The sequence below is a fragment of the Oncorhynchus mykiss genome, chromosome 18, assembly GCF_057628025.1.
Source record: "Oncorhynchus mykiss isolate SJ-2025 chromosome 18, ASM5762802v1, whole genome shotgun sequence".
Lineage (NCBI taxonomy): Eukaryota > Metazoa > Chordata > Actinopteri > Salmoniformes > Salmonidae > Oncorhynchus > Oncorhynchus mykiss.
The window spans coordinates 49,650,628-49,670,592 of record NC_143039.1 but is presented as its reverse complement, the minus strand read 5'-3'; the positions used below and the strand labels follow the sequence as shown (position 1 = coordinate 49,670,592).

The following is a 19,965-nucleotide window of genomic DNA, read 5'->3' as shown; positions in this document are numbered from 1 at the left end:
CCTCCGCCGAGGCAAGCATGGCAACGTGGAGCAGTGAGTGAAGTGAGGAAATCATTTTTTTCTCTCTCCTGCCTCCCCATGTTGTCATTGGGTTCTTTTATACATGCTATGACCTGATGTTGTGCTTCAGTATTCCCGCTCTTGTTGGTTACAGTAGTGTGCAGTAACTACCTGTCTGTAGTTGTCATCTTACATCCATTCACATGTATTTGGGTCATATTTAGCGATTATCATTATGAAGTCCTCTCCTATAAAAGAAACGGCTGAAAACGGGGGCCAGGCAGTAGCATTTTTGCTCCAGGCTCCAGTATTACTAATGCCATCACTGGAGCGTCCTTATTAATCCATTTGATTCAGTGGGGCCACGCTATAGCCAGATGCTGCAAGGCTATTGAGTCACAATGGAGCACGGAGCAGCCCCTCCCCCCACAGCCCATACTCCTCTACTCTCTCTCTCTCTGTCTCTCTACCTCCCTTCTAACAGAGGAATCAGGTGATAGGGATCTTCTACACAGTCACATCTGCTCAACCATATAACCTTTAAACTGTTAATCCCTCTGCTTAAACAGGGCTACTGGCAAGAACACTCCTCTAATACAAAATGGATGGGGTGCTAAATGAATTGAATCCTCGTTGCGAGTGCACAGCAGTAAAGATGGAGCCATGCTTCACGTTCGTAATCATGTATAATTAAATTTGAATACTTAATTCAGTCCTAATGGGTAATATGATAAAAATGCAATTCTGCCCCTAGGGACGCAAATCAGTAGTTAAAAGGAAAGTGATGAAAGACAAAGGGAATTTGGTGTAAATTATTTATTTAACTTATGCATACATTAGTAATTTATCAATTGCTGTAAATAAAATCTATTTATGTAGATTGCTTGAGACATTTTAACCACTTTTCACCTCTTTCTGGCAGAGTTGCTATATGCTGGTCTTTGGCTTAGTTCAGATTACAAAGCAGTGGTAGAGATCTCTTTCGTTATCAACATTAGGCCTACTGTATTGCATGTTGTCATGTGCACCAAAGCCATAATTGCTGCTTAAGGGACACACATAATCAAATAAACTGATAAACCGCAATCACACATGAGTGATTGTAACCGTATGTGAGGTGAGCCTGGTGTAATGGAGCGATGTTTGTCCTGTCCTAGATGCACTGTGCATGTTAATATCAACTCAGTGACCTATGAATCACATTTTGGCAGTCAGCCAATGACATGGCGGAAAATACTGACCATGTGACTAAACCAGGACATGACACTAAAAACATTGATTTCCACCCTATTTTGGTATGAAATAGTGCAGTGCAACTAACCCATCTTCAAATCTCCAAATGTAACATCTTTGTGCTCTGAAAACCTTTCAGAAGCTTTCATCATCTCTCTCTCATTAAATCATTGATCCTCTTGTTGTGAGATTAACCTGTGCACCTTTTGGAAGAGAGACAGAAGAACTGTTAAAATCATCTTCCCTCCTGATTAGAAGTGCAACAAACACTACAGAGACCCAACATGACGCCTGCGATTATAATCCCATTATAGCATTTCTCCTCGGAAGCTGATCAGAGTTAACGAGCATCTTCTCTTGCTGGCTTCCGCACACGCAGGCTTTGGTAGACCACAGAACCCCAATTAACCGAACCAACCGAGGAATTCTGAGCACAAGCAAGAGACCATGCTACATGACCCAAAAATAGAAGTGCATTTAATAACGCGAAGCAGTCACTTGATATCCTGGCAATCAAAGTGGTCTGTGAGTTTTAGCTATACATGTCAGGAATCCAGCTTGGCAAATGAATCAGTTTGATTGCAGGATGTTAACATCTTGAATCTGTCCCTGGAATACTATTGCTCAGCTCAGGACACAGAGGGAAAGAGGACATAACGCGCTCAGAGTAAGAGAAAGATCGCCTTTTGCATTCGGTCTCTGAGAAGACCAACAACTACAATACTAGGTTTCTGACTGGGGGAAATCTTGTCGCTTTTCAAGGTCATTGGGCTGGACTGCACAGTTGTCAATAACTGAAGCTAACCGAAAGAGAGAAATCCCAGGCATATTCTCCATGTATGCATTTCAGACTGAAATAATGCTCCTCAGACAATGTTTCCACGCAAACATTCTCATTCCATTTGTCCATTATGAAAAAACATTTCATACTTCTATTTACAGTGTAAAGCATTTTGCAATGAAACCTAATCGACCTCTGGCGGATAATACATGTAAATACATGAACAGCATGACTTTCCTTGGGGGTGTCAGTGTCACCGAGGCCGGGCACCCCCACTCTAGCCTTGTTTATGCCTCTCAGTCTGAGTCACCCCCCATCCACAAACCAGGATTAAGTTCTGCTCTGCTTCCACAGCCCAGACGCCCATCCCTCCATCCACAGAGTGGACCACAGAGCCTTTGACAAAGGGAACAAAAACGAATGCCCAGAATCATATTATGAGGTCAAGGTCCATCTAACCTATTCACACCAGCAAGGAAACAGCCGTGCTAATAAAATAATTCTGTCATGACTTGCTCAGCTTAATTTGACTAGTATACGGTATGGAAACAAGGATCAAGATAGAACAGTGTAAAATGAGCAGTAAAGCCTAAAAGCTTTGTGCTTCAACACTGGCAAGCAATGACAACAAAAACGTGACAGAACATTTACTGAAGGTACTCCATGCCCCTAGTGCTCTTTCTTATTGTCTTTGTTTGGAGAGAAGCCAGCATGCTTTTCAGCTGTGTTGGCGACAGAGTCACTGGTCCCCCAGCCTATAGTCCTTTTCAGCTGTGTTGGCGACAGAGTCACTGGTCCCCCAGCCTATAGTCCTTTTCAGCTGTGTTGGCGACAGAGTCACTGGTCCCCCAGCCTATAGTCCTGTGGCGGTGTTGGGGGCCTCTCCATTGTTTTCTTTTCGGAGCGGCGGTTTAGTGACTGCGTCTGCAGCTCCTTCACCTCCTCCAGCACCTCCTTAGCCTGACGCCAGGAGGAGACGGCTTCCTGCAGAAGACGCTCCGCCTCCGCCCGTCTACTCTCCAAATCACAGTCACTGATAAGTGAGTGTGCACTCTTACTATGGGGCGAGTCATTACCTTTCAGACGGAGCGGGTCAGCACCCTTCAGACGGGGAGAGTCAGCACCCTTCAGACGGGGCGAGTCAGCACCCTTCGGACAAGTTGAGCCGATACTCTTCAGACTCTGAGAATTCTTGCCAATTATATTTAGCGAGTCCTTACCCCTCAGAACAGGAGAATCAGTATCCTTGATGCGAGGCGAGACAGAATCCTTCAGACTAGATGAGTCAAAACTTTTTGAAAACGGTGAACCAATGTTCTTGAGACGTGGGGATTCAGAACCCTTCAGACTTGGCGAGTGTGTTTCCATGAAACGGGAAGAATCAGCAGCCCTGAGACGGGGAGAGTCAGTAACCCTGAGACGGGGAGAGTCCTTACCCCTCAAATTAGGAGAGTCATCACTCTTTGAATGGGGTGAGTCTGTACATTTTGAGCGGGACTTCTTGCCCTTCATACGAGGCGAGTCTTTCCCCTTCAAACGAGGTGAGTCTTTTACCCTCAAACGTGGGGAGTCACTATTCTTACTGCGAGGTGAGCCTGAGGCCCTGGAGTGAGGAGACTCAGACCCTCTCAGATGGTGCAAGCGAGGCGAGTCAATGCCCTTCAGATAGGGCGAGTCAATTCCCTTTGCATGTTGCAGTTCCTCCAATCGCATTTCTTCCAGCAGTTCCTGAGCCCTCTGCATTTTCTGGGCGATAAGACTCTGCAGTTGTCCAACAGGCTGGACAGGTTCATCTGTGTGGCGAGGGCGAAGGACACCTCTGACTGGCCGTGAGGAAAGGACCTCGTCCATGGAGGCACAGCGGCTCCTACCCTGGGCACTGAACCTCTTCCCTGGTTGAGGGGTGTGGGATTGAGCCTCAAGATGGTGCGCCTGGCCCCAGGAGAGCTCGCTCCCGCGGGGCAGGCTGCCCGTCTTGGGTACCCTTGGGTCCCTTGTGGTGACACAGAGTTTGGAGACATCTGTGCCAGAACGCTGACGACCTGTGGTCCGTTTGTCTAGGTCAACCCGGAAGTTATTTTCCCAGAAGCCTTCTTCCTCATCATTTGGGGTGGAGCCATTTTCCTCGTGGACAAGGTCAAGGGTCAACATTCCATCTGAAGAGGTGGATGCCTAGGGAGAGCACAAGAGAGTTTAGCATTCATTGAAACAGACCAGGATAAATCCTTACAATACAAACAGTACAATTTCTTATTTGCCTTTCACAAATAAAATATTGACTTGGAACTAAAATGTCAGTGTTAGCCAAGGTAGCAACACCCACCACAGCCATGAGGTGTCCCCGGGTGGGCAAGCGCCGTGCATGGGGAATCTTGACACGATCACGTGTAGGGTGCACCAGGACACTGTCCTCTTCAATTGTGACCTATGGAGACAATCAGAAATAGATAGCTTTTTTTTACATTCAGAATAACATAAATTTATATTTGTGGAGAGAAAGTTGGGAATGGATGAAAGAGTATAAGGTTATAGGAGCAACAAGTAACTTCCCCTTAGCATGAGCTGAAGATGTAATGTAGAGAACAGTAGAGTGCATTAGAGCAGAGTACATTGCTGGGTGTTGGAATTCAACCTGCTGTGCGAAAGCAGGCACTTCACACTATGGTGGCTGCAGAGTTCATTCTCACTTCTCGACGATCTATAAATACGGAAGATGGATTTTTCACCCTATAGTGTGTGATGGGGAGGGACTGTTTGATCGAGAGGCACGAGGAAAACCGGTGGGTGTCGGCAGGGACGGAGCGTTAACGAGGACTGTTCCCGACGGAGATGGATGAGTCAGCGAGGAAACACTTTGATCTCTCATCCACGCCTGGGGTGATACCGCTTACTTTCGCTTTTGTCTAAATTCACCAATTTTACATAGTGGGCCTAGCAACTGCAACGGCTAAATTTGTCTGGAAACTTTTTAAGGCTGGCCGTGGGGGCGTTTTGAGTGTCGGTGGTTTCATTTGAAATCATAAATGTTGCATGAGAGACATGATAATGAGAAAGAAAAATAAGGGAAGCTGTAGAAAGCTGGGGAGAAGTGAGAGCTGGCGACATAGCGACAGAGAAGGGGAGGAGAAGAGTGACTGACGTACCTCGTCAAAAATGCGGTTCTTGGCTTTGATGATGGCTGTATTGAGGGCATTGACCCACGACTCCTTCTCCTCGGGGCTAACGGCCAAAAACACAAGATTGGGCACCTGAGGAAAGGACAGAATCGATTGAGTGGTTGAAAGAAGAGAAAGGGATCCTCCCAATATTCACCCTTCTTCCTACAGTAAGTGTGCACTTGCACACTCTCATCATGGATTTAAAAGCAATAAATGAGTGGAAGCATTGGCCTGGAGGGAGATTTGGAACGTAGCCAGTGTGTGAGAGATGGAAAGGGGGACAGGAAGCTTAATGGGGCGGCTTTGCCTAAATCGCCAAGAAAAGGAGATTGCGCCTCACTAAATGTTAAAGATGGCTCTTATCTAAAGCAGGGTCTAAGCTGTAAACTGGAGGAGGAATCTCTGGAAAGCTTGACACAAATAGGTAAATTGAGCATCTGCCCTTAATCCAGTTACATCTTCTTGTGTATAATTAAAATCTACTCTCAAACACACACACTTCCCCCTTCCATTCCCGACACGTAGTTACAGAATATCACACTACGACAGTGAACAATGAAGTGAAATGAACCAGCAGCTGGTGCCGAGATCGAGAGGAACTGCAGTGGGTCAGAAGTGACAACTTCTGTGGGTGGAATCTCTATAGGATTTGGCCGTTATAGAGAATGCCTCTTCAGTGGTAATGGGATTCTGTGGATTATGTCTTTCTGGAGAAATCCACCAATCCCGGTCTGCGGTGGGGGTGTGTTAATGTTCAATCCAATGTGGCAACACAACCATATCATCTCCCAGCGAGAAAATTGAAGAAATGCCATCAGCTAGACACATTTTTTTTGCACCTACTTGAACAGACTATGCACACACAGTGGACTCTACCCACACACTGACACCCCAACACACACACACACACACACACACACACTTTCACCACATACACTCAGTGGCCAGTTTATTAGGTACAACTATCTCGTACCGGGTCGGACATCCCTTTGCCTCCAGAACAGCCGGAATTCTTCAGGGCATTGAAACGTTGCTCAATTGGTATCAAGGGACCTAACGTGTGCCAGGAAAACATTCACCACACCATTACACCACTGCCACCAGCCTGCACCGTCGACACCAATACCGACAACAAAACTTGTACATGTTGATCATGTATTTTGTGTAAAACGTGTAAATAGCTACACGTAACCCACTCCCCTCAAAAAAAGAACATGAAATGATGCTTACTGAGGCATGAAGTGCAGTAGGTTGAACAGTTTGGTTGACAACAGGACATGTGTAGGTAATTGCGCTTATGCTTAATATCCGACTAAGGGAATACAATAGTGCGAACAGTTTTGTGTACAACATGAAGTTTGTAGGCTACACCAGCTACCGGACAAAGGCGATCAAGGAAGGGGGACCGGCAGTGAAGCAGTCAGCACATCAGCTACATAGGTAGCGGAGTGGACACAGCAGCTACGTAGGTAGCGGAGTTGACACAGCAGCTACGTGGGTAGCGGAGTGGACACAGCAGCTACGTAGGTAGCGGAGTGGACACAGCAGCTACGTAGGTAGAGGAGTGGACACAGCAGCTACGTAGGTAGCGGAGTGGACACAGCAGCTACGTAGGTAGCGGAGTGGACACAGCAGCTACGTAGGTAGCAGAGTGAACACAGCAGCTACGTAGGTAGCGGAGTGAACACAGCAGCTACGTAGGCAGCGAAGTGGACACAGCAGCTACGTAGGTAGCGGAGTGGACACAGCAGCTACGTAGGTAGCGGAGTGAACACAGCAGAAAACAAGGTCGGAGGTCAACACAGGCTTGGGAGATACGTTATGCGTTTTGTTTCTATGAGATAACATGTCATGTTAACATGACCTTTATGAATTATAAAGCCTTTACGTCCTTATTTTTGGCGTTTATCCCAAAACGCTATTAATTTCCCCATAGGCTTTGTCCAATGAACCATGGCAGGATATAGTTCCTACAAAAAGACGGCATTACTATTTCTCTCTATTGAGATACAAAATATCAGTGTCCGTAGCCACTCCGTTATCTTTAACTCTGCATTGTTGGAAATGGACCCGTAAGTAAGCATTTCACTGTTAGTCTACACCTGTTGTTTAGGCAGCATGTGACAAATACAATTTGATTGATTTGATTTTGAACGTGTACTAAAAATATCATACTCTCTCTTTACAGAAAACCACAAACTATGTCTGAGGATAAACTTGCCTCAAGTTTCAGTTTTCAGCCAAATTAAACTTCTAAGTGCGTTTTCAGCTAAAATCGACACCTGCAGTAAGGGCTTCTTACTGAGGCCTACGCACCCCAGGCCCTGTGCAGCCTCCCTGCCTGACTCCTTCACTTTCCCTGGGCAGAAGGACTCACCATATTCCCAGGTTGCTTGCAGCGAAGCAGGGTGAACCTGCTGTGGTTCTTCTTACTGCGACTCTTGGCCTTGCGCAGCTCCTCAGAGCGTTCGTAGTCAGCCAGGTCAAACAACTCCTGGACCTTCCTCTCATCCTTCACCTGGAAACACGCAGACAAAACAAGAAGTAGTTACAACTCAGGTCTATAGAGATGTGCAAGATGGCACTGGCAAATTAGCATTGTCAATTTGTTTTGAACCTTAAAACATCTGTCTACTACAAAAACACACATATGCATATGCACACACACACACACACACACTCAAACTCTCTCTCTCTCACACACACACACACACACACACACACACACACACACACACACAAACTCTCTCTCTCACACACCACACACACACACACACACACACACACACACACACACACACATGCTCAAACTCTCTCTCTCTCACACACACACACACACACACACACAGAACAACCTACTATGCATTACAGCAGGTCATCTTGAGTTTAACCCAAGGGTTAAAAGACTGATTATAAACTGGGTGGTTCCGGCCCTGAATGCTGATTGGCTGACAGCCGTGGTATGATCGTATACCATGAGTATGACGAAACATTTATTTTTACTGCTCTAACTACGTTGGTAACCAGTTTATAATAACAATAAAGCACTTCCGCGATGAGTCGCGCCTAAGAACAGCCCTTAGCTGTGGTATATTGGCCATATACCACACCCCCCATGCCTTATTGCTTAATTACCACTCTTTGTTCCATCAGCCATCAACAGCACAGGGACACACCACACGGTGCCTGGGTCAAAATCAACCACTTCTCACATTCGTATCATCCATTATGTTATTGAGGTTTCAAATGAAATGTTCTGAAATACCAGGCCTTAAATGCGTATACAGAAGCTCTTCTGTAGGTGTAACAAAGGTCTTTTTAAGTCCAGATGTCGATATGAAAAAAATCCATTACATGCCTGACATCCTAATGTTACTATGTCATGATCATGCTTTTACACAGAGCATTGAAAGATGTGTTCATTTTCAAAACCTGCTTCCCAATACCGTCAAAAAGCAATAGCCAGACAAATTAGTAGAAAAATGTAGTCTTGGAGCGGGTGTTCCTGTGCTACTCCCCTGCCTCCCATTATTGGTCTCGTGGCCCCGCAGCAAAGTGTCTGTTTAAACACAGATCAATTGTAATCAACAGCGCTGGGGCAGAGACATCGACCCCTCCACTGAGCCTGACTGACAGGTGATTACATACAACCTCACGGGTGGTGGGACCTCCCAGAGAGCCCCATTAGATTCTACATATCAACGGGGTCAATGGGGGTCAAGGCAGGTGTGTGTGTGTTTTGGTGGTGTTGGGGGTCGGTTCTTGACATGGGTACAAGCCTGTGTGTAGGCCTCTTGTGTGAGAACTAAAGGAAGACGCAGAAAAATAAGGTTGAACGTCATTGGAATACATAGCAATGGTGTGTGTGGGTGGATGCGAGTGTGTTTTTGGAAGGGGCAGGGGTGTTCCACTTTCATCTTGATGCATAGAGGTTTTCCACAGCAACAGAGCCCTGCATCAGAGGAATCTGCCAACGTTCGAACGAGACACGGAGCAACTGAGAGCCTCTGTGATCAAAGAAACCACCACATACGGTATCATTATATAATGTGTCGCAGCCTAGTATCAACCGCGATTAAACCACTAGCAGCCTGAAATGCACTTGTTAGGGCTACATTTGGCCATTTGTGTCTTTTAATTTCATTGAGTAACTCTATTATGCCTAGCGATATACAGTATACTGGATGAGCACAATACATAGTGTCCAATTTCTTCATGACAAAACATAGATCCAAACTGTGTTCCACCCGCATGCTGCTACCTTTTCGTTAGCCACCCAAACTGCATTTAAAATGTAGAAGTTAAGCATGAACTGTGTGTGTGTGCGCACATGTGTGTGTGTGTGTGTGCGTGCGTGCGTGTGTGCGTGTGTGCGTGCGTGAAAGAGAGAGACAGAGAGAGACTCTAATATGGGGCAAAGAAACCCTGAGGATCCATTCTGGAACCTCACCCTCCCATCGATATTTCCCTCCGCTCCTGCTCCCTATATGGAAAAGCAGAGTTGGGGGTGTCAGTGGAGGTTAAATCCTGCACTGAATCACTGAGAATAGTCCAGTAACATACAGCCCTGAAACGCAAAGATACCGAAAGTCTATAATAGCCGGCGGCAGCCCATCTAACAGTAGATTGCAGGGGAAAACCCTAGAGCGAATGGAAAGGCGATGTCCCTTTGGTCACACTCCAAAATCTGGTGGACATGCCTGTAATACCCTGTAATCAAGCCCGAAAGGATTTTATATAAACCAGGTTGGAATTAAAAGGAGAAATGGATTAAAAGCATCTTTTCAATCACTCTGGAAAATGTAATGCAGTTTAGAGCTGGGGAGTTGAAAGAGGCGGGTTTATTTATAATGTAATACTACATACAGTGCCTTGCGAAAGTATTCGGCCCCCTTGAACTTTGCGACCTTTTGCCACATTTCAGGCTTCAAACATAAAGATATAAAACTGTATTTTTTTGTGAAGAATCAACAACAAGTGGGACACAATCATGAAGTGGAACGACATTTATTGGATATTTCAAACTTTTTTAACAAATCAAAAACGGAAAAATTGGGCGTGCAAAATTATTCAGCCCCTTTACTTCCAGTGCAGCAAACTCTCTCCAGAAGTTCAGTGAGGATCTCTGAATGAACCAATGTTGACCTAAATGACTAATGATGATAAATACAATCCACCTGTGTGTAATCAAGTCTCCGTATAAATGCACCTGCACTGTGATAGTCTCAGAGGTCCGTTAAAAGCGCAGAGAGCATCATGAAGAACAAGGAACACACCAGGCAGGTCCGAGATACTGTTGTGAAGAAGTTTAAAGCCGGATTTGGATACAAAAAGATTTCCCAAGCTTTAAACATCCCAAGGAGCACTGCGCAAGCGATAATATTGAAATGGAAGGGGTATCAGACCACTGCAAATCTACCAAGACCTGGCCGTCCCTCTAAACTTTCAGCTCATACAAGGAGAAGACTGATCAGAGATGCAGCCAAGAGGCCCATGATCACTCTGGATGAACTGCAGAGATCTACAGCTGAGGTGGGAGACTCTGTCCATAGGACAACAATCAGTTGTATATTGCACAAATCTGGCCTTTATGGAATAGTGGCAAGAAGAAAGCCATTTCTTAAAGATATCCATAAAAAGTGTCGTTTAAAGTTTGCTACAAGCCATCTGGGAGACACACCAAACATGTGGAAGAAGGTGCTAAGGTCAGATGAAACCAAAATGTAACTTTTTGGCAACAATGCAAAACGTTATGTTTGGCGTAAAAGCAACACAGCTGAACACACCATCCCCACTGTCAAACATGGTGGTGGCAGCATCATGGTTTGGGCCTGCTTTTCTTCAGCAGGGACAGGGAAGATGGTTCAAATTGATGGGAACATGGATGGAGCCAAATACAGGACCATTCTGATGGAGTCTGCAAAAGACCTGAGACTGGGACAGAGATTTGTCTTCCAACAAGACAATGATCCAAAACATAAAGCAAAATCTACAATGGAATGGTTTAAAAATAAACATATCCAGGTGTTAGAATGGCCAAGTCAAAGTCCAGACCTGAATCCAATCGAGAATCTGTGGAAAGAACTGAAAACTGCTGTTCACAAATGCTCTCCATCCAACCTCACTGAGCTCGAGCTGTTTTGCAAGGAGGAATGGGAAAAAATTTCAGTCTCTCGATGTGCAAAACTGACAGCGACATACCCCAAGCGACTTACAGCTGTAATCGCAGCAAAAGGTGGCGCTACAAAGTATTAACTTAAGGGGGCTGAATAATTTTGCACGCCCAATTCTTCAGTTTTTGATTTGTTAAAAAAGTTTGAAATATCCAATAAATGTCGTTCCACTTCATGATTGTGTCCCACTTGTTGTTGATTCTTCACAAACAAATACAGTTTTATATCTTTATGTTTGAAGCCTGAAATGTGGCAAAAGGTCGCAAAGTTCAAGGGGGCCGAATACTTTCGCAAGGCACTGTATATATATATAATATTCTCAGAACTGGCTTGTAGGTTTTCCTGAAATAACTAGCATAACAAGTGTGAAAAGCTAAACCACCAAGCCTCCCTGCACCAATCATATAGCTTTGTTACATTGACCACATGATATGCTTGACAACCAGTCATATCCATATAATATCCATATCATATCATATCATATCCATATCATATCATATCCAATTACATACAGGTTTCCACCAATAACCCAGTTCTCCACTGATCACATTGATCCGTCGGACCAGCAACAACACTTGCCTTGTCTTTGACCAATGTCAGAGGTGTGTTAGTCCAATTTCATGCTAAGCTCCCCCAGTCAGAGGGTTTCTCTATCAACCACTAAACTTGGTCACACATTCGCCTTCTGTCACAGATGTTGAGCCAATCACATTGCAGTATCTGTAAGCTACATCAATCCCAAAGATCTTGACCAACTACAAAACACCTTGTCCAACTGTGTCACCACATTTCTTCAAAGCAGGGCCTAAAATCTTACCCCAAGTACCCCTTGGCCTAGGTCATACGGTCCGACGAATACAAGCTTCCCTCACTCTCTCTCTCACTAAATCCTGTTTGTTTGAGTGTCCTCTTTCATATGCCGTGCAAGACACCCCTGAAAACCACGAAAACTCTATATATACAGTACATGAACATAGACGGAAATCCCGTCAATTATTCACATAGATCATAGATTGAGTGCTCGTGTTGAAGCACTTTGAGCATTCTACAGGAGCATCTCTCTGTCTGCACGTGCCGAGACTACAGAAGAGAACAGAGAGCGCTCTTATGAAAGGTGTATGATGTGCCTAACCCGCAGCCAATAGCACAGCTGTAAGATAAGAACAGAGCGATACGCAGGGTTGATGTCGTCAGAGCAGAGAACACGCACCTCCTTAACCTGCTCTCTCAGCACACAGACACGCATCTCATGCTCAACTACGACAACATACGCTGCTGCACACTTCACACACCAGCAGCCTTCTATGGACGAACAGACCTCTCTGTAACCCACGCGTCTACGCAGTTCCTGTGCTGTGTAATACACGTTCTTATGGCAGCACGTCTGTGTGGCCAATTGAGTCTCTCCGAGCTATGGTTCTGCAGCCTATTATGGGAAGATGATACAAAATTATTCAAAATCCTGCGTTGAGCAGTAGCTGAGTGGGCATAATGTGAAAAATACACTGCAGTTAACAGGCTCTTTGAGATGATGAAACCTTTTAATGATATCTTGAAATGTTCAACACAAAAATACTGGAGCTGTTCTCTGAGTAGTTTCCCCTGACACTGCAAAGTAACAGGGAGGTGATGAAATTCAATAGTCTTAAAATACACTGAGTGTACAAAACATTAGAAACACCTTCCTAATATTGAGTTGCACCCCCTTTTGCCCTCAGAACAGCCTCAATTCATTGGGGCACGGACTCTACAAGGCGTCGAAAGCATTCCACAGGGATGCTGGCCCATGTTGACTCCAATGCTTTCCACAGTTGTGTCAAGTTGGCTGGATGTCCTTTGGGTGGTGGACCATTCTGGATACACACGGAAAACTGCTGAGCGTGAAAAACCCAGTTATTGACATACACAAACAGGTGTGCCTGGCACCTACTACCATACCCCATTCAAAAGCACTTAAATATTTTGTCTCGCCCGTTCACCCTCTGAATGGCACACATACACAATCCATTTTTCTATTGTCTCAAAGCTTAAAAATACTTATTTATCCTGTCTCCTCCCCTTCATCTACACTGATTGAAGTGGATTTAACAAGTGCCATCAATAAGGGATAATGCTTTCACCTGGATTCACCTGGTCAGTCTATGTCATGTCGTGTTCCTAATGTTTGTACACTCAGTATACACTACAGGTCAAAAGTTTTATAACCCTGACTGATCCAAGGGTTTTTATTTATTTGTGCTATTTTCTACATTGTAGAATAATAGTGAAGACATCAGAACTATGAAATAACACATGTGGAATCATGTAGTAATCAAAAAAGTGTTAAACAAATCTAGATTTATTTTATACTTGAGATTCTTCAAATAGCCACCCTTTGTCTTGATGACAGCTTTGCAAACTCTTGGCATTCTTTCAACCAGCTTCACCTGGAATGCTTTTCCAACAGTCTTGAAGGAGTTCCCACATGTGATGAGCACTTGTTGGCTGCTTTTCATTCACTTTGCGGTCCGACTCATCCCAAACCATCTCAATTTGGTTGAGGTCGGGGGATTGTGGAGGCCAGGTCATCTGATGCAGCACTCAATCACTCTCCTTCTTGGTAAAAATAGCCCTTACACAGCCTGGAGGTGTGTTGGGTCATTGTCCTGCTGAAAAACAAATGATAGTCGCACTAAGCCCAAACCAGATGGGATGGCGTATTGCTGCAGAATACTGTGGTAGCCATGCTGGTAAGAATTCTAAATAAATTACAGACAGTGTCACCAGCAAAGCACCCCCACACCATTACACCTCCTCCTCCATGCTTTATGATGGGAAATACACATGCAGAGATCATGAGTTCACCCACACCGCATCTCACAAAGACACGGCGGTTGGAACCAAAAATGTCCAATTTGTTTCTTGGCCCAAGTAAGTCTGCTTCTTATTGGTGTCCTTTAGTAGTGGTTTCTTTGCAGCAATTCGACAATGACGGCCTGATTCACAGTCTCCTCTGAACAGTTGATGTTGAGATGTGTCTGTTACTTGATCTCTGTGAAGCATTTATTTTGGCTGCAATTTCTGAGGTTGGTAACTCTAATGAACTTATCCTTTGCACCAGAGGTAACTCTGGGTCTCCCATTCCTGTGGCAGTCCTCATGAGAGCCAGTTTCATCATAACGCTTGATGGTTTTTGCGACTGCACTTGAAGAAACTTTCAGAGTTTTTTAAATGTTCCGTATTGACTGACCCTCATGTCTTAAAGTAATGATGGACTGTCGTTTCTCTTTGGTTATTTGAACTGTTCTTGCCATAATATGGACTTGGTCTTTCACCAAATAGGGCTATCTTCTGTATACCCCTCCTACCTTGTCACAACACAACTTATTGGCTAAAATGCATTAAGAAGGAAAGAAATTCCACAAATGAACTTTTAAGAATGCACACCTGTTAATTGACATTCATTCCAGGTGACTACCTCATGAAGCTGGTTGAGAGAATGCCAAGAGTGTGCAAAGCTGTCATCAAGGCAACAGGTGGCTATTTGAAGAATCTCAAATATAAAATATATTTAGATTTGTTTAACACTTTTTTGGTTACCACGTGATTCCATATGTGTTATTTCATAGTTTTGATGTCTTCACTATTATTCTACAATCTAAAAAATAGTACAAATAAAGAAAAACCCTTGAATGAGTAGGTGTTCTAAAACTTTTAACTGGTAGTGTATATTTATGTTCTGTGCTGTGTCGGTCTCGTGGTAGAGTTGGTTGCTGACCTCCAGACTATATCCCCTCCTGCGGCAGGAGTTCATCCCAGTTTACGCCTTAGTTCTCTCTGTAAACTTCCCTCTAAATACCGTATCACCCCCACAATCAAACATTTAAAAAATTGACAAGAGAACAGATACATGTTTGTATTAGTGGTCAAATGATTAAGTAAGTTTGAATCTGGGGAAGTACAGAGTAATGTCACCAGCAGTTAACGTCTCAGAGTCCCAGTTGCATGGCTGCAAATCCTCTTATGAGAACCTCTGACACATCGAACCGGTGCCCCGTGTGAAGATGCTTCGAGGTAATAGAACAGTATACCTGCTTACTGTGCTTCCCCCGAGCTTATGTAGCTAATCTTATGAGGCAGCAGACAATTGGCCAGCTTGCACACTCATGCCACAATTCAATCAATTGCAGATAAAGTTAAACTACAATGCTGGTCACGTTTTAACGCTAGTGTGTAACGCATTTGAGCAAGTTGTACGCTTGACTATGTTGATTCAAAACCACACCTGCTTTGAAATACAATATAACGTGTTGGACTGAACTCACAGTATGAGTGTCCTTCATCTGTGATTAATAGAAATTATTGGGGCAATTCATTCGGTGATCATGGTTCAAAAGTGTCATTTGTGGTGTAACTTCGCTAACAAAGTGATAGCACACAAAGTGATAGCACTCAAAGTCGATAAGCCATTAAATCAAACTCAAAGAGGGCACTCTATAGGAAAATGAAAAGATTATTCCGGGCCCCAAGAGGCCGTACAGCTGTAGTTACGCTGAGTGTCAGAGATACAAAAGCCTTAGTGTTCATCTTAGCCTTCTGCCCCACTTCATGAACAGCGTGCTTGTCTTTTCAAAGTTCACATTTGAATAATGCACCACCATTAATCGTGGTTATTAAGAAGTTGCAGCGGAGCACATGACACGCAGGTCAAACAGCACTGAGGGAGCAGTTACCTTCACCTGATAAACAGCTAGCATGCCACTTACCAATTACCCTAATATAAAAATATCTCCTTATCAAAAATAGAATTGTATTAAGTGTAAAAGGAGCCATCGATGCATTACATAACAGAGCTAAAACATCCCAAAAATTAGAGAGCACGTGTGAGACACGATAAAGAGACCAAAAAAGGGAGAGAACGTGAACAACACTGAATTGATGCGCCCCGTACCACAGGTGAGGATGGTGATGGCATTACACAGCAACTGAACCTCAGCTTCAGCCTGTCTGTGTGTATAGGGTAGGGTTGAGGGGTGGGGGCATTTGGGGTGCTTGGGGATCCTCAGGCACAGCGAGAGGCGCAGCTGCGTCAGCCATGGGTCTTATGAGATTCTGACACGTGTTTGTTGCTCATCCAGCAGGCTGTAAGGGAGTAGGGTCACAGAAGAAGAAAAAACGTTGGCTCTAAAATGATCAGGGAAACTGGCATTGCATGCAGCTGGAGCCCTCAGTCCCGCTCTCTCCCTTCAAGGGAAGCCTGTGAGTACCCTGCTGGAGCCTTGTCCACTGTCTTATTCGGGGTTCTGGACAGCAGGAGCACTCAAAACTCAGTCAGGCCTCTGGGGCTTGAAGATAAGGCGAGAGAGGCATTGCATGTGACTGAATCGTCAAGTGAACCTGCAACGGTGTCATTGGTCTGTTTGTTTCGTTAGCAAGCGTGACACCTACATCCACAACTGAACCAGATACACATTTTATGAACAAGGAACCAAGTGCATGTCTGCGAGTTATTATCTTTAAATGTTTGTCTTTCATGAGACTTTCTGAGAATCCCATAGAGGAATCATTTAAAGGGCATTATTCCACTTTCAGAAAGACCTGTGCCCTCTCAGCTGTCAGTAGCGTTTATCTCCATGATTACTGCTTGGGGGGAGTATTGAAACAGTGATATCAAACAGAATCTGACCTCAAAAACAAAGAAGACAGAAAATAATAGAGAATACAGAGATGGATGGCTGATTCTGTCCATGCCCTATAGTGTGGTCATTATCAACAACAAAAAGATACCAGTGCTACTCCCCAGATATGATGGTTTAGCGCCTTTCCACAGAACGAAAGGGTGTGAATTCGCTACATCTCAAGGTTTAACACCGAGGCCATTTGATCTCGAAACTTGTACTGATAAATGAGGTTGTTCACTGGCACCTTTCATGTGATAAAAGCACTTTGACATAAGCCATTACTTTTGGTCAAACAAAATAGTTATTTTTCTATTCCATGGCCAAAACCTGTTGTATTGTAATGGACAGTGTTCTAAATCTGCCCAACAATTATACTGACTCACCATCCGCCACCAATGCCCATAGTAGTACCCACTAGGCACACACTGGTTGAATCCACGTTGTTTCCAGGTCATTTCAACATGGAATAGATGTTGAATTGACGCCTGTGTCCAGTGGGCATTTTGTTGACCTCAGAAGGTGGGAACGTTTGCGTCAGTGAAAGTAATCTGAATTCAGCACATCATTTTTTTTTGTGCTTGCATGGGGACTTGTGCTTAGATTTGACAATTTATTATATTTATTTTCAACAGCTAAGGAACTTCAATCAATTCCATTGTCCCCTTCCCATGGCCTTGATTTCCAGACTTCTAACAACATCTGTATATTCAAAACCTAGGGGGACTCCTGGTGAAATGTGTTGCTGGAAACAACAGAGCAAGAGCAGAGAGCTCAGGTGTAGCTTACATTAAAAGGCATTTCACATTTCCACAAAACAAGTTCCTCAGATCTCTGAAACCCAAGATGTCCTTCCACAGGCCAAAAAGTCAAAATCCATGTTTTCCTGTCAGAGCTGTCATCTAAATGATGCACCTTGTGGTATTTGTGGTTCATTGGTTTTCAACTGTGTGGTGCACAGACAGACACACACACAGAGCATCTCTACTGAGCAAGGGGAGCGAGCCTGCAACAAAGGAAACCTGAAATATCTACGGCAGTACACACACACACACACACACACACACACACACACACACACACACACACACACACACACACACACACACACACACACACACACACACACAGGTAGCCAGGTTGTCCGTTTAACAATTTCAAGTACAGGTGCGCCCACTGTAGACACAATAATAGCCTTCACCATTGGAGGCTGCTGAGGAGAGGATGGCTCATAATAATGGCTGGAATGGAGTCAATGGAATGACATCAAACACATGGAAACCACATAGGATGTGTTTGATGCCATTCCATTGTCTCCATTCCAGTCATTATTATGAGCCATCCTCTCCTCAGCAGCCTCCACTGGCCTTCACATAATATTGGAGCACAGGAGGTTGGTGGCAACTTAACTGGGAGGACGGGCTCGTGGTAATGGCTGGAGCCACACATGGTTTGATGCCATTCCATTTGCTCCGTCCCAGCCATTGTTATGAGCCGTCCTCCCCTCAGCAGCCTCCAATGTGGAGGTAAAAGAGAAGTGCATACCTCTTTCTCAGAGATGTACAGATGGTCTCCTCTCAGTATCACAAAACGGTTTTTCCATATTTCCCTGAAAATCCCTTTGCCACAGAACTTGCGGATCCAGCCTACTTTGTCTGGCTGCGATGACAGCTGGTTGACATCTTGAGGACCCTGCATGTTAGAAGTGGAATAAACCCGTTAAAACCTAGTTTAGCTTAACAAGATGTTCGCGAGAGTACAGAGAAAAGACGAGCCCTTTCAAAGGCAAATGACTTTTCAATCTGAGCCTCAGTAAATCCACTCGGGCAACTATGAGTCTCCTCGCGTCTTTTCCCAAAAATCATAACGGTGCGCTCTTCTGTGCGTAAAATTTAAGTGCATGTCTTATAACATCCAGGGTGTGGCAAATAAAATATCTGAAAGCTACCAACCGATACAGCGCAACGGACATCTGACAACACATTGTACTCTTCACTGGAAGATTGAATCCGTATGTTGAGGAAATCCGTGTAATGGCACACAAGGAAATTGATAGGCTACATACAGATTGAATGTGGAACGCATAAGGACGTGCCAAACGACGTTTACTTAGGAATTGTATGCTATCAAATGCGTGATATAGACAATGTGTGTGATATAGCGGCTTATGTGTGCTGTCGTGTCAAAGCGCGCATAATGCCGATTCTGGGCATATTGCCAGTTATATCCTAGAAAATGTATGGGCTAATGCAAAGATGCATGGCCAAAAACTTGCACCCAATACTTGGAAAAAAAGCTATATCTCACCCGTTTGGCTAGATTGCTCTTCTTCATTATGACAGAATCACTTTTGTGGATGTGAGCCAGGGAGTTCCTACAGTTTTAAGTATTTTCCTTTCTTTCGGAGAAGAGATCTTTTTTAATTGCATAAACTGTCTTTCCCTTTATTTTCTCCCCAATCTGTTTCAATAACGGTTTATATTCTTAATTTCGATGACGCGGTCTGTTCGTGCACTGTCCGTTATTACGAGACGGTGGCATCGTCCCTCCACCTCGGTAGGTAGGCTACACTGATCTTAAACAAGCGGGCTGAAAGGGCATTCCCGTTATTAAAGTGCTCGACAGCTCCATCTATTGCGCTGTCGGTGTGATGTCACCAAGACCGAGGAAGCCAAAGCGCTCTTACAGTACGTTTGGGAAATAGAAGAGCATGGGTCAGTTGAGAGTAATCAAACCCAGATCCATAATCTGCCCATATGGGAACAATAAACTAAAATCCACAATTGATATCAATATGATATTGACATTGATTTTTCAATAGAACCTGTATACATTCTTGCATTGGCCAACTAGACTTATGCATACAACATTTCAATTTAAATCATATTACAGGGAGTGAGTATTTGGAGACCCCCATAGAAATATAATCTATTCTTTCCATTATATTTCTAGGAGACCACAAC

At 44.3% G+C, this 19,965-nt stretch overlaps 1 protein-coding gene across 1 annotated transcript; it reads right to left on the bottom strand.

Annotated features, from left to right (window-relative positions):
- Positions 1–801: 801 nt before the first annotated feature.
- Positions 802–19,588, bottom strand: LOC110496287 (pleckstrin homology domain-containing family O member 1). Its single transcript, XM_021572096.3, has 6 exons — positions 19,310–19,588; positions 18,548–18,694; positions 7,550–7,690; positions 5,158–5,262; positions 4,338–4,439; positions 802–4,186 (listed from the first exon to the last, which is right to left on the bottom strand). Exons 1-6 carry the CDS (start codon positions 19,334–19,336, stop codon positions 2,852–2,854), a joined length of 1,857 nt encoding a protein of 618 aa, XP_021427771.2. The 5' UTR covers positions 19,337–19,588; the 3' UTR covers positions 802–2,851.
- Between the last annotated feature and the right edge of the window lie 377 nt (positions 19,589–19,965).